Source organism: Megachile rotundata, chromosome 1 (assembly GCF_050947335.1).
Source record: "Megachile rotundata isolate GNS110a chromosome 1, iyMegRotu1, whole genome shotgun sequence".
NCBI classification, from domain to species: Eukaryota; Metazoa; Arthropoda; class Insecta; order Hymenoptera; family Megachilidae; genus Megachile; species Megachile rotundata.
In genome coordinates this window covers 24,902,262-24,922,212 of record NC_134983.1, presented here as the reverse complement: position 1 = coordinate 24,922,212, position 19,951 = coordinate 24,902,262, and the positions used below count along the sequence as shown (strand labels likewise).

Here is a 19,951-nt window from a genome sequence, read left to right as displayed (position 1 = left end):
GATTCACACAGCCCCACCAGGTAGATAAACGGTACATTCATCGAGTATTTAACTAAAAAAGCATTAAAAATAAAATTGCTTTTAAAGTATTTAAGCGAACGTGATTCGATTCAACCATAGTATCTGCGTACCGTAGTCTTTACGTTTAAAATAGTGATACACACAATTAAGTACATAGTCTAGAGCCGCTGATGTACATTTGACGGCATCGTAGAATAACGTCGGTAGATACGTGTAATCGTTGATTGCGCAAAAATTGTTTGCGCATATATACAAATTTTTGATACATCGGGGAAAAAAAAAAAAAAATTGAAAAAAAAAGAGAACAAAAGGATAAACAAATAGTAGTATATTGCTTTAATTTTATTTCAATAGTATTGTAAAATCAGTCTCTTGGTAAGAAGACAGTTTGCTGAAAGGCACACGTACATCTCAGTTTTACTTTGGTTTTTACTTGATCTTTAGCACTATTCTTCACGCGAAAGAGAGATAGAACGCATATTTTAATCTCTAACGCGAAGCCCCCAGATACTCGTTCTTCGGACACCAACCGTTGGTCTCGCAACGGAACTATATAGGAACTTGTTAAGTTGAGTTTCACCGCAGGTAACTTGTAAAGTTTTCTGTACCGGCTCGGGTATTAAACCAAAGACATCCAAATATAACAAAGATGGCATATACGCTAATTTTACATATGCAGATGGAGGTATGCCGTAACAGCGACTTAGCGATAGATGTTCTAATTTTGATAGGTCTAATATACAACGAACAGTGCTCATTGTAAGCATAGTGCAATCGCTCAAGTCTAATTCCACCATATCTGGACAACTTTTTACCAAGTCTTTAACATCTGTAACAGAAGGGAAAATTATATGATATTCACCATTTTAAATCACCTTTTCGTCAACAATATTGCGCTTACTATCGTCTGTCATTGTCTTTCTACATCCGGCTATGTTCAAACGCGTGATGGACGAGGGTAAAGATTTACAGAGTAGAGTCATAGCCTTGGCATCTAAACCACACCATGCCACATTAACAGCATTCAAGCTGAAAACATTAACAAATAAATTGGATTTTATTAAAATTGATATACTAATTATGAAATAGGTAGCAAATTGGTTTTTAAGTAACCGTTCTTACTTCTTAAGTTTCGTTATATCTTTGATACACTCGACATCCATACCTTCGCACATTGTTAAATTTAATATTTCTAGATCATTATTTTCACCGATAGCCTTACAACACGATCTGTTTACTAAACATTTTTCTAAGGATAACTTTTTAAGATATTTACAAACGGACAATAACATAGCTAATCCATCCGGAGAAATCACTGCCATCGAGAGATCCAAATATTGTAATTTGCTAATGTAATTGTCGGTGAGAACTTGACTATTTTGAAGAAACACCGGATCCGCGATCTCTGCTTGAGCAAGTCGAAGTATTTGAACACCACGTGGTAATATATGTCCCAACGTGCCTTCGTTCAACACTTTACCACCCAAATCCAATCTACTCCATAACGCTTCGTCTCGTGCTATCTGGCACCATCGTTTGCAAACCAACATGGAGCGCACCTGCAAAATAACAACGACAATGTGACGGAACAATATGTATAAACTTTCGATTCTTTATAATCTCCTGTTTTTAATACATAATTTTACCAGGCATTTTTTGGGGAGCCATTTTAATATCATTAGAATCATCTCGTCGGACAATTTATTAAACTTATCCTCGCCGACAACCGAAGACTTTCTTTTTCTTCTATAGAGACAAAACTGCTCGAAACTACTTTTTTCCGAAGAAACGTTAAGATCGTCTTTGCAAAAAGTCTCTTTCGTATTGATAAAATTGTCTATCTCTGTCCTAGAGGAATAGCCAGATTCGTTTCTCATGATCGAATACGTTGTTGGCTCATCCGATTCGTAGGGATCTTGATCTAATCTACGAATACGAGTAAAACATTTAAAAAATATATTACAATGAAATTATATTAACGCGTAAATGAAATTAATGGAAGCATATTGTTCTAAGATACAAACCTATCCATGATAACTGTATCAAAGCTTGAACCTCTAAGAATGCTTTCTTGACCATCGAAACTATTAGTTTTATCACATTGTTTACTACTATTGGAACTAGCAGGTGACGCGCATTTTATGGATCGTGTATTTTTTGCTCTTTTGCAACTCGTAGCTTCATCTTCTAACATGCTAACACCCATATCTTCTAAAATTTCTGGTTCAACGAGAGTTCCATCGCCGGAACAAGACCAATTGGCATTATTTTTAGACGCGCTATTCAAAGTACTATTCAAATTGTTATTGCAGGTGTCGTCTAGGCGTAATCGTTTGCTATAAAATACACAGGCATATAGTTGTAAATTTTTCTATTACCCTAGAGTAACTTTATTAATTATTAAGAATAGATAAATGTTAGAAAATAACCTGCTCCACCAGGGTGAGGAAGGCGATCCTTTGGACATAGTAATTCCAGAGACTGTCCTTAAATAGATAAAATTTGCTTCGCGAAAAATTTAAAAGACTAAATTCGAAAGATAGAAACGACACAGATTAAATACCTACCGATATATATTTATAAAGTATGGGTCACCATAGATACAGAATCTTCAACATTTATAGAAGAAGAGAAAAGAATTGTTATTTCGATCGAAAACGTACATTTACAATTGAAAAGAAAGGAAAAAACATTAAGCCATTTAAATGTAAGTCAAAAGGGGCAATAGAAAGATGCATGTACGATTTTAATATCTTCGTTAATACGAAGAAACGCAGTTGAAATAACAGGTCTACGATCAAAAAATGACAAACAGTACGAGAAAGAGTGAGCAAGTAAATAAAAAAAGTTAGCTCGATATTTCAAGAAATCGTTAAGACATTAGAAGGAAAATGTAGAAAACAAAAGAAAAATAATTCGCGTTTTAAAAAACAATAAATACCTAAAAGAAGAAAGAAATAAAAATGCTTAAGCGATTCGACTAATTTCATCGAAGAAGAAAATAATTATTGTTCGTCGAGTTAAAAAACACTAAATCAACGAGTACTATTTTACAAGCAATTGTTTCGTTGCGATAAGTTCGACACGATAAGTTTTCAGTGATTCGATTAAGAAATGAAAACGATAAACAGCACTGTACGAAATGAAAAGAAACAATTACCGTACCACCGTTGTTGCCTTTGGATGAAACTAGTATCAAGGTTCTTAACCTTACCTGTGCGCGCGAAAATATGCACCTGCATCACCCCGGAGTAACAGGTAAGAATAATATTCGGCGAGATTGTAAAAATTTGAAAATATCTTCCGAAGAAGGGAACGAACGAAAATTGTACTCACCTTTTAGGCGGGGAAAATTCTTCGGAATTCTCGAGGAAATCGTCGCCGAGTCTCGTGTGCTCCGCCACGCCGGAATTCATTTTTGGCGGAATATCGTCGTGATACCCTTTTTTCAATCGCCAATGGTCGTACGGTCGAAAAACAATCGCTAGTGGCGAGTTCCAATTGCTCAATCTTTCCAAATCTCGCTTCCAATTGGCTGGCCATTCGAGTATTTCGAGGTGGCGGGAAAGTTACAGATCATTTCGTTCGTCCGCGTAGCGAACCTAACCAAAACATCGGCGCTACTGTGCTTTCCACGATTACCTATTGCACTACTACTACTACCGATTATCATTTCTGCTATTTTACCGATAAAACGATCAATTTCTTTACTTATTTTTCTACTTTTCTTAAAAATAGTACTTTTCTTTTTCCAATTAATCCACTTATTTCAACTCTGCTCAACGAACAGGTATTTCGAACGTAGAAATTTGTGACGAGATGACGCGTTATTTCAAAGTTTTTAACTTTTCATCTTCCGCATATATCTTCATTCGAAAGTTTACCAAATCCGACGTTCTTTTTCGAAAATTGATTCGAGATTCTATCGGTTGTATTCCTTGCTCGTGCCACCAACCATACCTAAAATGTACTTTTCTACGTTTCCTTTTCTTAAATAAAAAATCGAAAAAATATCATGATAGAAATTACGCGTGGCTGGTTAACGGAGGTAGACGATTAACACTTTGTGCTTTATCCCTGTTCTCGTTCGTATACTCGGCCTCGAGATTCTCGTATTTCGCGGAGTAGAATTTTCGCGCGACGAGATTGTCTGAAACGGATTTTAATGTCGACTATGCTCTCGTACGTATGGTTGTTTAACAAATGTTTTCGAAACAATTCGCGTGTACCTTCGATTTTGAAAGGACGAACGTTCGATCTTCCGAGTAGCTGATCCTTGGAGAAATATAGTTTGAAAAGTGGCGATTTCTCGGACGTTTCTCCGGTAATCGAAGAACTCGAATCGGGAAAATTGCTTCGATCCATCAGATACGCTTGACTCGCGTGTAACGTTATCCGTCGAATGGTGGATAATCGCGCGAGTCTCTAGGTTGACATTCTTCGCCTTGGAGGTACATATTTGATCGATACGCACCGAGAACGTGCCGCAAATAAATAGGAAAGGGAAAAGAAAACAGTTGAAAATTTGCTTTAGGACTTTGACGGGCATATATTCTAAAGACTTTTTAATCGACCCGAGATCGTGACTAGAATGAAATCGAATGAAAAAGGAAAGAAGAGAAAATTTTTAAAACGGATAAGCGAACATTATCGAGGACGTAATAAGAGAAAAATGGCTAGGGTGTGAAACATCGCTAGTGTCTGATCTATTTAAATGCTATTTTATTAGGAAGCTTACAAAGTTCTCGTAAGACTTGCTCGCTTTTACACGAAAAAAAAACAATGTCGTTCGTGGACTCGGACGAGTCGAAATTTCAAAAAGTGTTTTCCCTTTTTTCTTGCTCGACCCTGAATCGCCAGCCCCAAATGTATTTGCACGTTTCTTGCAAAGAGGCGCATTATATTCAGAGGTTTTTGCTCGCACGATTGGAAAATCATACGTATAAACGTAGCGATGATAACACTTCACGCGTACACATTATTTTCGTAACGTAAAACACACGCATTATACTTACACGCTCGCAACGTCATTTTCTTCCACGCTTTCGTTCTTTCTTTCTTTTCGCCCTCGATTGCTACGATTACGAAAGAGAACCTTATCGTTTCGTGTCTTTTTTTCACAGAAAAAAAGGACGAGCATCGTTCTCGCTCCAAGGTTTTCTGCTATCCTCGATGCTGGGACATAGCTGTTAAAATCAGCCGAAAATTAACGAAAGAATAACGACGGAGGCGCTCTTGGTAGTCGCTAAATAAAAATCTTTTTTTAATTTTCAAAAAACGAACGATAGGGTTGCTGGTTTTCGATATCGTGCACATGATAATCGAAAAAGCAAAAGGAGAAAAGAAATATACATGTATTTCATTACAAAAGCAATACTTAAGCTGTTTGTTTATTCTTGTTTTTTTTTTCTTTTTTTTTCAGACTTTTTTCAGCATTCACTCTTACTTATATTTAAGAGTTTTTCTCCGATGAAAAATGGAAAACGTAACGCGAAAATGCTGCTTCTATCGGTTTTCGACGCACGCGATACACCGTTTCTCGTTTCCTAACCGAAACAGGATAGATTTACGAGCGATATCGTTTGGCCGTGCACGAACGAGAAGCTTCGAAGAACCCGTTGATTAGATTTCTTTTCTTCTTTTATTTGTTCGAACGAGCGGAACTCGAAGCACGATCGAAGACTCTCGCCGATGCACGGCGCATCGATACCTCGTTTCGTCACCTTACAGACTTTAAGGATGTTTTTCCTTTTTATATTTTCACTTAAACGCTAATATTTTGTTTCGTACAAGCATATGTACGTGCACGCATTTATACGAGGTGTTTCGTAACTCGTAGTGTCCGAATTATCCACGGAAGGACGTAAACGCGATGGGAAAAGAACGCTTGTTTCTTGAACGCAAGTTATGGCTACTTTTCTATTTCAGTAACTGCCAATTATAAACCGAGCTGGAGCAGCGAAACGAAGAACCTCGTAGCAGATTTAAGAGCCGGTTAATATCGTGTCGACCAATAACGCGAGACACGAAATTGATAATGGTACGTGTCCGCGTAAACTTTCGCTGCAGTGGTTAACACGCGTTAATACCCGATCGATTAAAGACAAGTACGTTTTATTAAAGGCGAGTATGTCAAATATAATTTGGAATATAACGAAATATAGAAAATAGAGGCGAAATCGCGTTACGGAACAATGAAAATACGACAGCCGCATATCGCCGAGACGAGTTCCCCACGTATCACGCAACACCCTGTGTATACGCATGCACGCGCTTTCTCTCTCGCATACTTTATTTTCTTTTTTATTCCTTTTACACGCAGACTTCACACACGCGTAATTACAGTTTATAAATCTATGTATTATGGCCATGGAGTTTTCTTTTCGTTCTTATTTATCTCGAACAGACACGCGTATTTCTCTCCTCGCGTTTAAAACGTTCCCTCGAGAAAGAGGAGCTGCTATATGTTCAAATAGTCGACATCGCACATGTTCAGCGGTTCGGCTGCTATAAACGACGACGCTTTTCAAATAAGTAGGTATTTTAAAAAACACAGAAATTGAATGAAACCGCTATTTCTCATTCACTCTCTCCCTTTTTCTTTCTCTCTTTCTCTCACTCACTCACTCTCTCTCACTCTCTCTCCCTCTTTAACATTCTAACTCTTACACTTGTAACTCTCTACGAGGGATGATATCGATTGAAAATGCATTCAAAATTTGTTTATGAAACTATTACATACTGAGTAGCCAGCGTAATTAAAAGGAGAGAAAACAGCTTCGAATATTAAAAAAATGCATCGATAAAATTTGAAACGGTCAGAAACGAAAGATAAATTTTGACAACGTGTGGTAAGGATCGAATAAACGTAAAATCGAAAGATACGATAACGTGAAAAGCATTCGGTTTGCTTCTTTTACGAACACGGTCACTTTCCGTCGCTTCGCGTCGTTATCGTATCTTTGATCTTTTGAAAGAAGCCAGGAATCGCGGGTCACGATAGAACTCTGTTTATTCGTTCGGTGAAACCGCAGCCAATGAGCTTGGACGCTGCTTCGCTTATGAGAACGCTTTTGGGAACATATAACTGAAGTTCATGCTTGAATTCGCTCTTTCGAATAATTCGAATAATTCGAATAATTCGAATAATTCGAATAATTCGAATAATTCGAAAAAAAAATTCATCCAAGTGAAAATCGGTTTTTATTATTAGTTTCTTTCTTCGTACTCGTATAAATAGAATTCTATCGTATTTCGTAATCCCTAAACGCTTTCTATCGCGATCAAAGGATCGCGCGTCAATGCGCGTATATGCGTGTATGTGTGTATAATTAACGTAACACTTTTTTTCGTCTCTACGTCGTAAGCCACGTATTATGACGCGTTTTTTGTTTTCTTTTTGTACGATTCTCTTGGTTGACTTTTTTTTTTGCGGTAGCAAATTTCCAAATTTTCATGAAAAATACGATACGGCACGATCTATTTTTCTTTCCTTCCGATAGACAGACAGAATATATATGTAGGAATTTCCTTGAAATTCGAATAATTCGCGTTTGGACGAATCTCGAGAGCGGTGACCGCAACGATCGACCGACTACGTTTATCTCGAAGGAAAGACTAAATACGTATACGGCAAAATAGCGTGTTCGCGAAACGACTTTGAAAAGGTCGAACGTAAACGTTTCGGAGGAAAGTTTCGCTTTATCGGGGCGTATACGCGATGTACGCGGTGTGTCGCGTAATCGATGCTACAAGTTAGAAATCGACGATTCGAAACAAGAATCATTGATAGACGCGATGAAAGTTCGAACAAAAACGAAATTATCTGTAAAGTTTTCCTCGTAAAACAAAGGAATTTTGTTCTTCCGACTTCTCTTCATATTTCGAAGCGTAAACTTTTAACTAGAGTAACATCGAGAGTACGCGATACGTTTCCTATCGCTTTGTGTCGTGTGTAAAGCTGTTGTACGACGCTTGTTTTTCAGGGTTAAACGATAAGAAGGAAGAACAAGCGTAATGTAACGATTAAGTTTTAACCCTGAATGGACTTTGAACGCGCGTGGACACGTTTATAAGCTCTTTTCTCCATATTTCTCTTCGAACGCGAATAGTAAATAGGATGTAATTCGTTAACAAACTTGCAGCTCATCGTAAACTGCCCTGAGTAAGATGCCTGTCCGACCGCACAGTAGGCAAACACAAATAAATAGAGGAAAAAAATATTCAAGTAGAAAAACACGTTTTGAAAAGCACATAAAAGTTGCGTAACTGTGATTACACCACCTACGCTCTTTGGTTCGTTGTACCAAAACTGTTTTAAAGCGAGAATATAAACAAAAATTGAAAAGAAGAAAAGGAAGAAGAAAAAAAGAAAGGAAAAATCAATTTTCCAACTATGGTCGGAATTTAAAACCTTGACGGTTTTGTATTTTGTAACAAAAGAAACCGGAATATACATCGATCGAATGTACCTTCGGACGAAGCCAGAGATACACGCGATTAGGCCAAGGAAACGATAAAGGAAAAATATAAAGCGAAGCGAATCGAACCAAGTCGAATAACGAAAGCGATTGCTACTACCGTTAGGTGGACAGACGCGATAAAATGACATTTTATCGATAAAACTCTAGAAAAATACGTAACAGCAATTAACGGATGATTCTATGTAATCTAGATTCGCCGAGAAAACTTTTTTTTCCCGTTAACGCGCGTGTTCCTTGCTCTTTTGTTCGCTTTCAAGCTTTTTCAAAATTTTCTCTCTTTCTCATACATTCTCTCTCTCTCTCGCGCGCGCGCGCGCGCGCGCACGTTCCGTGTTTCTCTTTCTCTCCCTTCTTCTTTTACTCATTTTTACTCACTCGCCCTCTTTCTTTTCTTATTTACTTACGACGCAGGTACAATTTTTTCTGTATTTTTTTTCTTTTTTTTTTTTCGTTTTTGTTAAACTAATTTGTTTTTTGTATTTTCCTTATATACTAACTCTCTCTACAAAGTTACTGTTAAAGAGACATTTATAAAAAAAAAAGAAAAAAGAAAAATGGCCGTCGTGTAATTGTTCACCCTCTTCCCTCCCTCTCTCGACAGAACCGCGTTTCCTTTCTTGGATACACTTTACTCGCGACATTTTCGAACTTACATTCTACTACATTCTTAAAAACCTACTGAGCAAAACTATTCGTAACATGCACCAAGAGACGCGTATGCTCTTTACTCTCCTCTCTTTTTCTCGTTAGCGTTCTATTCGCATATTTCCGGTTCGGAAGAACGACCAACGATTCGGTCGACTGTTTCTCCGAACGAAAAACGAATTAACAGAAAAGAAGAGAAACTCGTTTCGATCAACGTTCCGCCCGTTTTTCGTCGTTCGTGCTACCATATTTGTTTCTCGTTTTACGGAAAGCAAGGAGAAGGAAAAGAGAATACATTAGTTGGTAAAAAAAAAGAAAGCAAAAAAAAAGAAAATACACGTCCGCTCGAATACGCTCGACCATTTTACTTTTCTTCGCGTCCGTTTATATAGAGTGCGAGTCGGTGAACGCTATCGACCTGCATATCTTGCAAAGTTTAAAATATGGACGCTACGGAAAGAATTATACGGAAATACTGTTTTCGGAAAAGAACTATTTACGTCGTTCTATAATCGGTTTCTTATCGTGCAATTTTACGCGGCAAATTTGTTTTCTACCTTTTTTGTAACGACTTTTGTTTTTCTATTTTGTACCGACTTTCGCTCCGATATATACATTACGCGTCCGAAGAAAATCGATGCGAACGAACATATTCATATATCCCGCTCCGTTCTGCCTCTACGTACTATTACGAGTGAAAGTAGAGAAAGATTATTTAACGATGAATTAACTCGTAACATCGGACGAATATTTACATTTGCGGTCGATTACCGATGGAATGCACGCGTTAGCGAGTTTCGCGTACAGCGGCAGATACGAATAAAATAATTTTAACGAGAAAATTATGCGAGCGTGAACGAACGCTCGCTATTATAATAATTCGAACGATAAACGGTAAACGATAAACGATAAACGATAAACGATAAACGATATACGTGCGTCGCGTATTCGTTCATACCATATAAAGAATGTAACGAATGCAACGATTCGCACGTTTTCGCGAACAGATTAAAAACTGGCGGTCGCGAGTACGAGAAAGAAAAGCGATAACGTTAAAAAATTGAAATATAAGGAACGGAAAAGAAAAGAAAAGAAAAGAAACGAATCGAATCGAATCGAAACGAATTTCTAATAGAAATAGAAATAGAAACAGAAATAGAGAATATTAAGCGTGACGAGATAACGCCCTCCCGAGTTCTCTTGCAATTCCGTAAAATGCAGAAAGAGAAACGTGTCCAAAGATCAATTCGTGAATCGTCAACCATCGCGTCTGTGTCGATGTGTCAATGCAAAGAATGTTCGGTGGTACGCGATCGGTCGCGGTAGTCGCGGTAAGCGAACATCGTCGACGAATAACGCGCGTTTCTTTCGAATCGCACAGATCGCGAACGCGTAAATACGAATGGCTACGCGCGCACGCTATCAAGAAAGGAGGATCTTTGTTTGTTTGGCGAAGACGTCGAAAGCGTTTCAGCCACTCGGCGAGGCGATAACCGTTTTGTTGGACTGACGTTCGAGCAGATCCGAACGCGCTTTCAAGCGACGCTGCATCAAGCGGCTCTCGCTGGGCGGTGATAAACCGAACAGTTGATGCAGCGACGTTTCCTTGCCGATCAGCCGATTTTTCCCGATGGTCTTCAAATCGGATAGATCCGTGCTCGAACGAATCGAGCAAGACTTTTGACGGGAGTTCGCGTCGAACTCGTTCGAGGAATGAGTAGGACAAAGCTTACTGTGCTCGGACAGTTCGCTGCTCGAATCGGACATGTGCCCGTAAGGATGATTATCGTCGTCGGTGGACGACGTGGACAATCTTGGTTCCCTTTTCTCCGCCAGTTCTTCGAGATTCACGGAGAAATGTTGAAGTACCACGCGATTCACAGCCATAGCCGATTCCGCGAAAGCTGACAGCTCTCTGGCGGAATTGTTCCTCCTGTGAGCAAAAAAAACACGAATTCGTATTGTATCTCGTTTTCCTTTTTCGCTCGATTATTTCGAGCATCGAAATATCGGATTAGCGGAATAACCGAATATATCGCGAGAGTTTATCGGAGAGTTTGTCAGAGAGAAAGACAACGAACCTGATGATATGAGGAGTCGTTAGAGATTTCTCGGTGTTTTCGACCGAGCTCGGGCCAGGATTGATCCACGGATGTTTCAGAATACTTTCGGCGCTCAACCTTTGGTGGGCTTCTTTGACCAGCAGTCCTCTGATCAGATCTTTCGCGTCCTCCGAAATGCATCTCCATTCGTTATCCGGAAATTCGTACCTGCCCTCTTGAATACTGGTGAAAAGCAGTTCCTGACAAGCTTGACAATTCTCTCCTCTTTCCCAGCCGCAATCGGAACCGCAGTTCCCGTAGAAAGGCGGATAACCGCAAAGAAGAATGTACATGATAACACCGAGACTCCACAGATCGCAACGTTTGTCGTAGTAATTCGCTTCCCCGATGAACGCTTCGACGACTTCCGGTGCCATGAAATCGGCACTGCCCACCGGGGTCAAAAGTTGCGGCGTCGCCACGGGACTGGACAACGAGTTGTTGAATTTGATGCCGGAACCAAGATCGAAATCGCAAACTTTGATAGGAGTCAATTTGTCCGGATACACGCACAAGATGTTCTCGGGTTTCAAATCTCGATGGGCAATTCCTGAGGAAAATCAGAAAATGGTATTAGAAAATTGCTAAGGGGAGGTGCGTTCAAAAAATTCACGCAACAATTTACGATTTTCGCTACCTTTTTTATGAAGAAAATTCAGCGCGCTAGCGATCTCTCGGACTATCTGACTCGCCTCCCGTTCGCTGAAATGAATCCTTTCTTGTATTCGGCTCAACAACTGACCGCCGTTAACCTTCTCGAATACGAGATAAAATTTCTCTTCGTCTTCGAAGAACTCGATCAACTGGATGATGTTTGGATGGCCCTGGCAATGATGAAACGTTTCGACCTCTTTGAATACGCGCGCCCGTGCATGCCCGGGAATTTTGTCGATAATTTTAACGGCGTACTCCAAGTCGGTGTAGAGTGACCTGCAAGTCTGAACCGAGGCGTAAGCGCCTTCTCCGAGAACTTCGCCGGTCAATCTATACAGTTCTGAAACAAGCGAAGCATATTTTCTATTCAAATAACGATACCCTCCTCTCTTTCCTCCTTTTTAAAGAGAAAACGCGCTCGACTAGAGCGACTAGAAAAGCAGAAAGTGAGAGAGAGAGAGAGAGAAAACCGCTAATCCGAAAATAATCGTGGTCAAAATCGCGCGTGCAAAGCGATCCAAGTTTCGTATTTCGATACACCTTTTGTTAGACGAGTGGTTTATTTTGATCGTACACTTTGTGTCTCCTTCGAGAAGGTGCACCGAAACCGAGTAGTACCACGCTCTATAGGATGCGCGTTATTCGTATTTATCCGCGCGTTTGTAGGCGCTTTCTACGAGCACCTATAATTCGCCGCGAGACAAAAACGATAACGTTCCTGCGCGACATCACGGTTTTCGATACCGTACGTAAAAATCGACGAAACTCGAGCACGCTATGCAACGCAATCAATGTTAAGGCCAAAAGCGGGACGAAAGGATCGTCAAACTACTGCGCACATAAACTCTCTCTCTCTCTCTTTCCTCCTCTTCTTCCTATTTCCCTTCTTTTCTCGCGACTCTCTCTTTTCATTCCGAGGTCTTTAAACTTCGCGTTCTCTCTCTTACCCGAGAGCCCCCCCCCCCCCCACTATTCTTCCCCTTTGATACGATGATTTCCGTTCCGTCCCATCCCAACCCGTAGCCCGTGTTCCATCTCGATTCGTCGTTAGTTCGTTCCCTCGTTGAACGTTGCAACTATCGCGCGCTGTCGTCGACGTTTCTTTCTCTTTCTCTCTTTGCCTTCCCCTCTCTTTTACTCCCTAACTCGCGATTACTCTCCCTTTAACCCCTACCATTTTACCTCGCGCCAAAGATACGTTTCTGCTTGGCAACACCGCCGAATACCTAGCAACCAGAAGCCGATAATATACTTCCATGTTTCTCTCTGTTATCCGGCTAGACGAAAACCGTGAAACCGATCCGGTTCGGTTTAATTGGACGAATCGCTCTCCGACACGCGATACGCGCGTTCCTCCTACGATACCGATCGACGCGTAATCGCGAACGATTAGACACGCCGATGATACGATGATCGCGCGCGTTCCAGTTCGCGATACGGGATAACCGTGAGAATGAGTCACGTTCGTTGTTACGCATCCGCAGCGAACGAGCAATTTCGATAAGCGATTGTGGCTCGTCGACGCTCGAAACAAAGAGTCCCCTCGATTCCGTCGCGGCACGCTTCCAATTTCGAACGCTTCGCGTTTCTTCGTCTCGCTTCGTTACACAGGAGCCGCTCGCAACAATTTCGAATACCGTTTATTTATCGATTATTTCGCGATTAAGTGTTCAGGTTGGCTTATTCGTTTTTCGGTATACGAAGGCGCTTTAACGCGCGGCCACCGTTCGGAGTAACGTCTACCGCGTCGATCGATTCGAGGATGCTGTATGCCCCCCGATTCGTCCGATTATCAAACTCCGAAGCGTAAAAGTTCCTCTTTTTTTCGTCCGGTCGTTCGAACGAAGCTTGTCGTTTAGCGCGAGCTAGACGAGAAAACTTTCGTACATGCGCGTACGAAAGTAAAATCGAGGAGAGGGCGATCGAGAGAGTAACGCGTGTATCGGCGGCGATGGCCCAGATTTAAACTCGCACGGCCGCGAATTTATCTGGTATACCATCGGAGGATACATACACCTAAGTACGGAGTGGAAGCTTCTCGAACACGAAACTCGGAGTTTACGAATCGATCGTACGATGTCGTGACGTAACGGACCAAGCCAGTGAACTCGGTCAATGATTCGTTCCGACTGCCACCGACGCGATCCTTACCGTCGCGCGTTAAACCACCTTTCTTTCTCTTCTGTTTCTTCTTACGATCGTTTCTGCGTCTCTTACGAATTTAAGATCGCGAAAAATTGTTTCGAATTCTCGACGATACACGGAGAAGCTCTTTATCGTCCATAGAACACGAACAACGGGCTAAATCAATAACGTAAATATATTTATGAAGAACGCGCGTTTACAGTAGCGGAAAAAAAAAAAAAAAAAACTGTTACGAAGCCATCGGTTATTGCACCGGGTACACAGAAGTTGCGTTCGTTCCGCGCGATCGATATCGCGACCGTCTAGCGCGAGTTTCTCGAACGTTCGGAACTTGTGCAAGGTCAGATACCTAAAGCGAAATGCGAGTCATTGGAGCACGAGCCAACTCGAAACTCGTTCACGGAAACGAGCAGTTTACCAGCCGTTAACGTATCGCCGGATCTCTCGTCACCGACGACCGCTCGAACTCGCTGGACGAACTTAAACTTTCTTTCTCTCCGAAAGACATACTTCGATCGAGACGCGTTAGTACTCTGTACAGGTCGCGTAGAGACAAACAGCCCCCTTATATCGTTGGAAGAACAACATCGAGCAGAAAACGATCGTTATCGGGCGTTTCTTTCGTTCTCGTAACTTCACGCGACTCTTCGAGGATCGAATTTTACCTTGGAAACAAGAAGACATCAAGGACGAACCAGAGCGCTTCTTCCTGCGTCTCTTACGCCTAGCTTCTTCTTGCCGAGCTTGCACCGCGCTCATAGATTCTCCCGTCGTCGTGCTCACGGTGTCCCTGCATTTTGCATCTTCTGAAACCAAAGAAAAACGAGAGTCAACGAGATTCGAAATTGCGGAGTTTCGATTAAAATCGTATGACGCTTTAATCTATTTCGAAATTCAGGGAAAAAAAAGCGAGAGATTACGTAACGATCATTTATCGAATTTATCGAATTTATCGAATATCGCTTCGTCCTCGTTCGTGTTTATTTGCGCGTAAATTTCGTAAATTCGCGGTGTTCGTTCGAGCGCAAAGGACGAAGCGTCAAGAAGGTATTACGCGGCTCGTTTCCGATATTTACCTTATCGGTGATGCACGATTACGCGCGTCGGTCGTGCGCGTTGCCTGAAAGGATGTCGGCTATCCGAATAGTCTAGCGAAATCGGATACGGAACAGCGAGACAAATCGCAGAAAACGATGGAGAAGACGGGGGTACAAAAGCTTTTCGAGGAAATAACTCGCGGAACGCATTTTGTTGAAAAAGGAAAAAAAAAGAACGATCGTCGGAGAATAAGTGAACGCGATCGCGATTACGTGTAGTAGTAGTAGTAGTAGTAGTAGTAGCAGCAGTAGTAGTAGCAGCTGACGAGTTACGGAAGAAATTCGAGCAACGTGCGATCGGTGAAGTCGCGAAGCGAGTCGATAAACCTCGAAAACAAAAAACGCTTTGTTCGCACGCATCGTACAGTCGTTCGTCGCGCACTTTTCACGCGAGATAAACGAAAGTTGATTTTCGATTCGACGCGACTTCGGGTCTCGAATCGGTGATACGCGAGGAGAACGTGTGTCAGCGGGTCTCTCGTAAAAGGAAGCGGCAAATACGACGCTCGAGTACCGAGAGCCCTGGAGTTCAATGACTGACACGGAAAAGGAACAGCCGCCATCTTATGCGAAATACTTTTTATTCGTATATGATAACGTGAACGCTGCGTACCGCGTCGTCGTCTTCGTCGTCGAAAACGAAATTCGAAAAGAAAAGCCGGGTCAGCGCTAGTATCTCGTTCCTCTTTTCGACTCTTGCGTTCGAATACCGGTGTGAAATATTTTTATTTATATATTTGTTTCCTAGTTGTCGTTCCCCGTGCGATAGCAAGATAGTTTATACGCTAATAAACCATCGAGCTCTATGCCTCGAATTTCTTTCGTTCGATTAATTTCGATGCTGATACAATTATAACTGTACGCATCGATTCGACCTATAATATCTTACCTTCGCGAGCGTATCGGAACATTGTAACCTGTCCACCCACGATGTTTCCAATTACAGCATCGAATAGGGAGGGACGAGCGAGAAATCGCGATCATTCATTTTTCTCTATTTTACTCGACATCGATTATGTTTTCTTCGAAACCGATCGCGATCGTTAACTACCAACCATCATCGTTTTCCTCTTCGACCCGTTGGAACTTTCGAGTACCGAGAGTGCTCCGTGGTTCGACGTTTGAAACGTCGAACGCGCAACCCCCTTTTGTCCTTCGAAACGAACCGTTCCGTTCCCTTTAAAACGCAGGGGAGCCCATAATGAACCGACATACGCGAGAGTCCTTTTTTCTCTTTCTCTCTCTCTCTCACTCTCACTCTCTCTTTCTCTCTCCTTTCCACCACCCGTTTCCTGGTCCAATCTTTTGTCAGGTTGCCCTTACCGACGCCCTTCTGGATTTGCGTCGCCGAATCCGAACGTACCGACTAACCCACTTCGACCCTCGAAAATAATTCAACGGCGCGTGCTGCGTTGTGGAATCACGTATACTATACTAGCCGTTGACGCCGCTTCGTCTCTTCGCACCACAAGCCACACACTATACCGCGCGCGATAGCCACGTATCCTGCGCGTTCCTCTTTTCTCTCTCGTCTTCCTCTTTCCCATGCGTTTCTGCCTGTTTTCATCGAAACCTTCCGAAATATTTTCGTCTTTCGTTTTTCAGGTATCCGGCTATCCGGGCTAACTTTGCGACGAAAAAAGTATCCAGTCAAAATACGAAATCATTCACGTTCGCGGGAAACTCTTTCGGACAATGTTGGAAACATGCTTGAACAAAACGATCGTGTCGCGAAAGCGTTTCCTCTGATCAGCGATAATTTCTCCGATATCGCCACCGTTATCGTTCTTCCGGTCGCGATTCATCGAGCGTATCGGAAGCCACCGAACGTAAGATCGAATTTAAACCGGTAACAAACGCGATCAGTACGAGTTTTAAATCGTACCGAAAACGCCGACAACAATTTATTTATCGATCGATCGATCGTTTGAACAGGATCGAAACGAAAACCGTTGTTCGTAAGCGAAACTCGAAGCTTCCAGCGGAGAGCGTTGGCAACGTGTACCGGCTTCTAGAAAGTTCTTCCGTCAACCGACTCCGATCGTCGCGTTCTCCGCTTCTTTGCCGCTATCGATATAGCTTAGCTATATTTTTCAAATTCATCGCGATCGACGATATCGGTAAAACACCTTTCGTAAATTTGCCTTTCGTTCAGCTAATCGAATCGTTCGATCGGTACTTGGTCGTCGTTCGAAAGACTGATTCCGAAAGACGGATTCCGCGTTCGAAACGGCACGGTTTTCGCGTACGTGAATAGAATTTGATCGAGAGAAAGTACGAAGAAAACTCGAATCTAACATACACGATCGTAAACGATCAACGGTACCGGTACAGATCGCGAAAATACTCGCGAAAATACTCGCGAAAATACTCGCGAACAACGGTTTCGGCTTTCGAGTCGTTCTCTGAATATCGCGCGATTCGAATAAATAAAAATTAACTTGACTCTCTTACCTCTTCCGGCCTCCTGACATCCGTCTTCTCGTTCTTCCAGGATTTTCTCCACCATTTTTGGGCGCGACAACGTTGCTCGTTCAATGTTCGGAAAAGTAGCAAAAAACGAAGCTTTTCTCCCGTCGAAACGAACCTCGTTCTTCTAATCTTTTACTTTGTCTCTCTCTCTCTCTTATCGTTTAAAGAACAAGGATGAAACACGCTCTCGTACTCCGTTATCGATAATTGTAAAAAAGAGTCAGTCGTATTTACAAAAACATCTATATCCACTAATGTACTGATATAATCTTCTGTCCCGCGGTCTCGATTTTCCAACCTCGTCCAATTCGATACACAATTTTCGCCTGTTCGTTTCTTTCCGTTTCGCTCGATCGTTCCTCCTCTCTCTCTTTACCGACGTACTCTCCCGGGATAGTTCGACGTATATCAGTGTCGGTATCACAGATATAAATAAATATATAAAGGCTATCTACTCCTTTCTCTTCCTCTAATTCTCGCGATGTATCCAAATCGACGAACGACGTTGCGGCACAACGTCGCTGTTTGGATCTTTTCGAATAAATACTATCACAGACTATGACACTGCACTCTTCCTTTCTTTTCGTCTCGACCGTTCGCTTTTTTCACTCGTCAGCCCGTTCCTTGTTTCCAGGAACGACTTTAGCGGAAAATCGCGATTTTCCACTGTCCTCGTTCTTCGTTCGATCCAACGATGTTACACGCACCAGCAGCGAACGAACCTTCGCGAGAATTTCAATCTCTGCGCGACTCCTCCACCGACGAAATTTCGTCTACCTCCGCTTCCACGAATCCTCTCCTGCACCGAGGCTTCTCGCCGGTTAAACCGGAATCTCTCCGTACGTGAAAATCTCTGGATGGTCGCTGTTCCGTTGCGGTATCGCACAGCCTCTCGCACGTAGCGGTAACCGGGCTCGGAAGCGCATTAAAAATCCTTCGGCTAACGCATCGGGTCTTCTCGTTTACCTTCCCTCACTGCTCGGCAGTTGGTTTCCGACTGAGCCTCCCAAGATGGCCGCTTCTGCTTACTAACCTTACTAACAGCCCCACCGCTCTCTGCGCCGCCCGTTTCTCGACGAATCGACGCCACCCCCCCACCTTCAGTCTATATCCACGGTCCGTGCAACCTCCTTCCCCTTGACACCCTCCTTGTCTTTCCGCTGCTTCTACGTAAACCGCCGGTCGACTTCGTTGACGCCCTTTGAAACAGCGCGCCGTGTCACGTAGCTCCGAACTCAGCGGTTCTTGGCGCGAGCGGCGACGAGCGGCAACGAGCGAACGATGATGCACGCCGCACCGCCGCGTTATTATCGAATCGTATGATGCAAGTTTTACGACGACTTGCGATCACGAGATTTCCGATCGACTCGAGCCCGTGTCATTCACCGATTGAACGGAATTCAATTTCCTCGCTCGGACAAAGATCGTTAAACGTCCTATCGGCAATTTCCTATTTTTCCTATTTTTCCTATTTTTCCTATTATTCCTACTTTTTCCGATTTTTATTCTATCACCGGTGTTCTGTTAATTCTTCGAATAAGATCAACCTTGATCGCGTTTATTTGCGCATCTCGTATCTCGACGCGTGAGAATCACTGGTCGCTCACGCGCGTTTCAGACCGCGTTGCCGGTAAAAATGCCATTCGATTTAACGAAAATTCGAAGCGAAACGCGTTATCGAGTCGAATCTTCGAATGAAATACTCGCGATGTTTACATCTAGCATCATTTATACTCGCGTTACGGAGGAACAGAGCCAGATAAACAACGGGAAGTGACGCCGGCAGTCGTGCCGTGCGTTGTTTTGGAAAGAGATGCGCGCGCACAATGGCTACCGGCCACGTACGACATCACGCGATACGCGAGAAAGACGGAGCACGAACTCGCGTGCGCGCGCGTGGAAAAGAGCGCGACGAGAGGACGGGACGAGGGGGCGATGGGACGTTGGGACGACGGGTACGAGGCGAGAGGACAAAGAACGGAGCCGAGAAAGGAGAAACGAAAGAGGATAGACGAAACATCGTTTAGGCTTCTCTGGTCGCGTCGGGCACGTACACCCGTACGGGCGCAGCCGTATGGTCTTCGTAGCGATACAGCGAACGTCGTAAAACTCGTGAAACGACGCGGAACATGGTAAATAGGAGCGCCTCTAACCGACCGTTTAGGGCTTGGACGAAGACCACGCGAGGGAAGGTTTCGCAGAGCGTAGATAGCTGCTTCGTAAAACGTACGGCGACAAACAGCTACGGAGAAAAGGGAAACGGGATCTATGATTCGCGATCTCGCTGTATCGCCGCAGAGACTATACTAAAAGCTTAGCTCGGTTTACGCGC

At 42.7% G+C, this 19,951-nt stretch overlaps 3 protein-coding genes across 14 annotated transcripts; all 3 read right to left on the bottom strand.

Annotated features, from left to right (window-relative positions):
- Positions 1–342: 342 nt before the first annotated feature.
- Skp2 (S-phase kinase-associated protein 2) lies at positions 343–3,590 on the bottom strand. Of its 11 annotated transcripts, none has more exons than XM_076531580.1 (8): positions 3,236–3,316; positions 2,589–2,630; positions 2,451–2,507; positions 2,046–2,357; positions 1,668–1,947; positions 1,144–1,580; positions 923–1,050; positions 343–850 (listed from the first exon to the last, which is right to left on the bottom strand). In XM_076531580.1, the coding sequence occupies exons 3-8, from the start codon at positions 2,486–2,488 to the stop codon at positions 504–506; spliced, it is 1,542 nt and encodes a 513-aa protein (XP_076387695.1). In that variant the 5' UTR covers positions 2,489–2,507; positions 2,589–2,630; positions 3,236–3,316; the 3' UTR covers positions 343–503. The 11 variants fall into 11 exon arrangements, with proteins under 11 accessions (XP_076387695.1, XP_012154134.1, XP_076387689.1 ...); XM_012298744.2 differs by lacking the exon at positions 3,236–3,316 and adding an exon at positions 3,182–3,218; XM_076531574.1 differs by lacking the exon at positions 3,236–3,316 and adding an exon at positions 3,187–3,206.
- Positions 3,591–3,802: 212 nt separating this feature from the next.
- Positions 3,803–4,582, bottom strand: LOC105664373 (uncharacterized). The gene is made up of 2 exons (XM_012298972.2): positions 4,096–4,582; positions 3,803–4,028 (listed from the first exon to the last, which is right to left on the bottom strand). The coding sequence occupies exons 1-2, from the start codon at positions 4,384–4,386 to the stop codon at positions 3,849–3,851; spliced, it is 471 nt and encodes a 156-aa protein (XP_012154362.2). The 5' UTR covers positions 4,387–4,582; the 3' UTR covers positions 3,803–3,848.
- Positions 4,583–6,643: 2,061 nt separating this feature from the next.
- Positions 6,644–19,331, bottom strand: LOC100879027 (MAP kinase-interacting serine/threonine-protein kinase 1). Of its 2 annotated transcripts, none has more exons than XM_003700484.3 (5): positions 17,602–19,331; positions 14,716–14,856; positions 11,889–12,245; positions 11,231–11,801; positions 6,644–11,082 (listed from the first exon to the last, which is right to left on the bottom strand). In XM_003700484.3, exons 1-5 carry the CDS (start codon positions 17,654–17,656, stop codon positions 10,620–10,622), a joined length of 1,587 nt encoding a protein of 528 aa, XP_003700532.2. In that variant the 5' UTR covers positions 17,657–19,331; the 3' UTR covers positions 6,644–10,619. The 2 variants fall into 2 exon arrangements, with proteins under 2 accessions (XP_003700532.2, XP_012154136.2); XM_012298746.2 differs by lacking the exon at positions 17,602–19,331 and adding an exon at positions 16,037–16,414.
- Between the last annotated feature and the right edge of the window lie 620 nt (positions 19,332–19,951).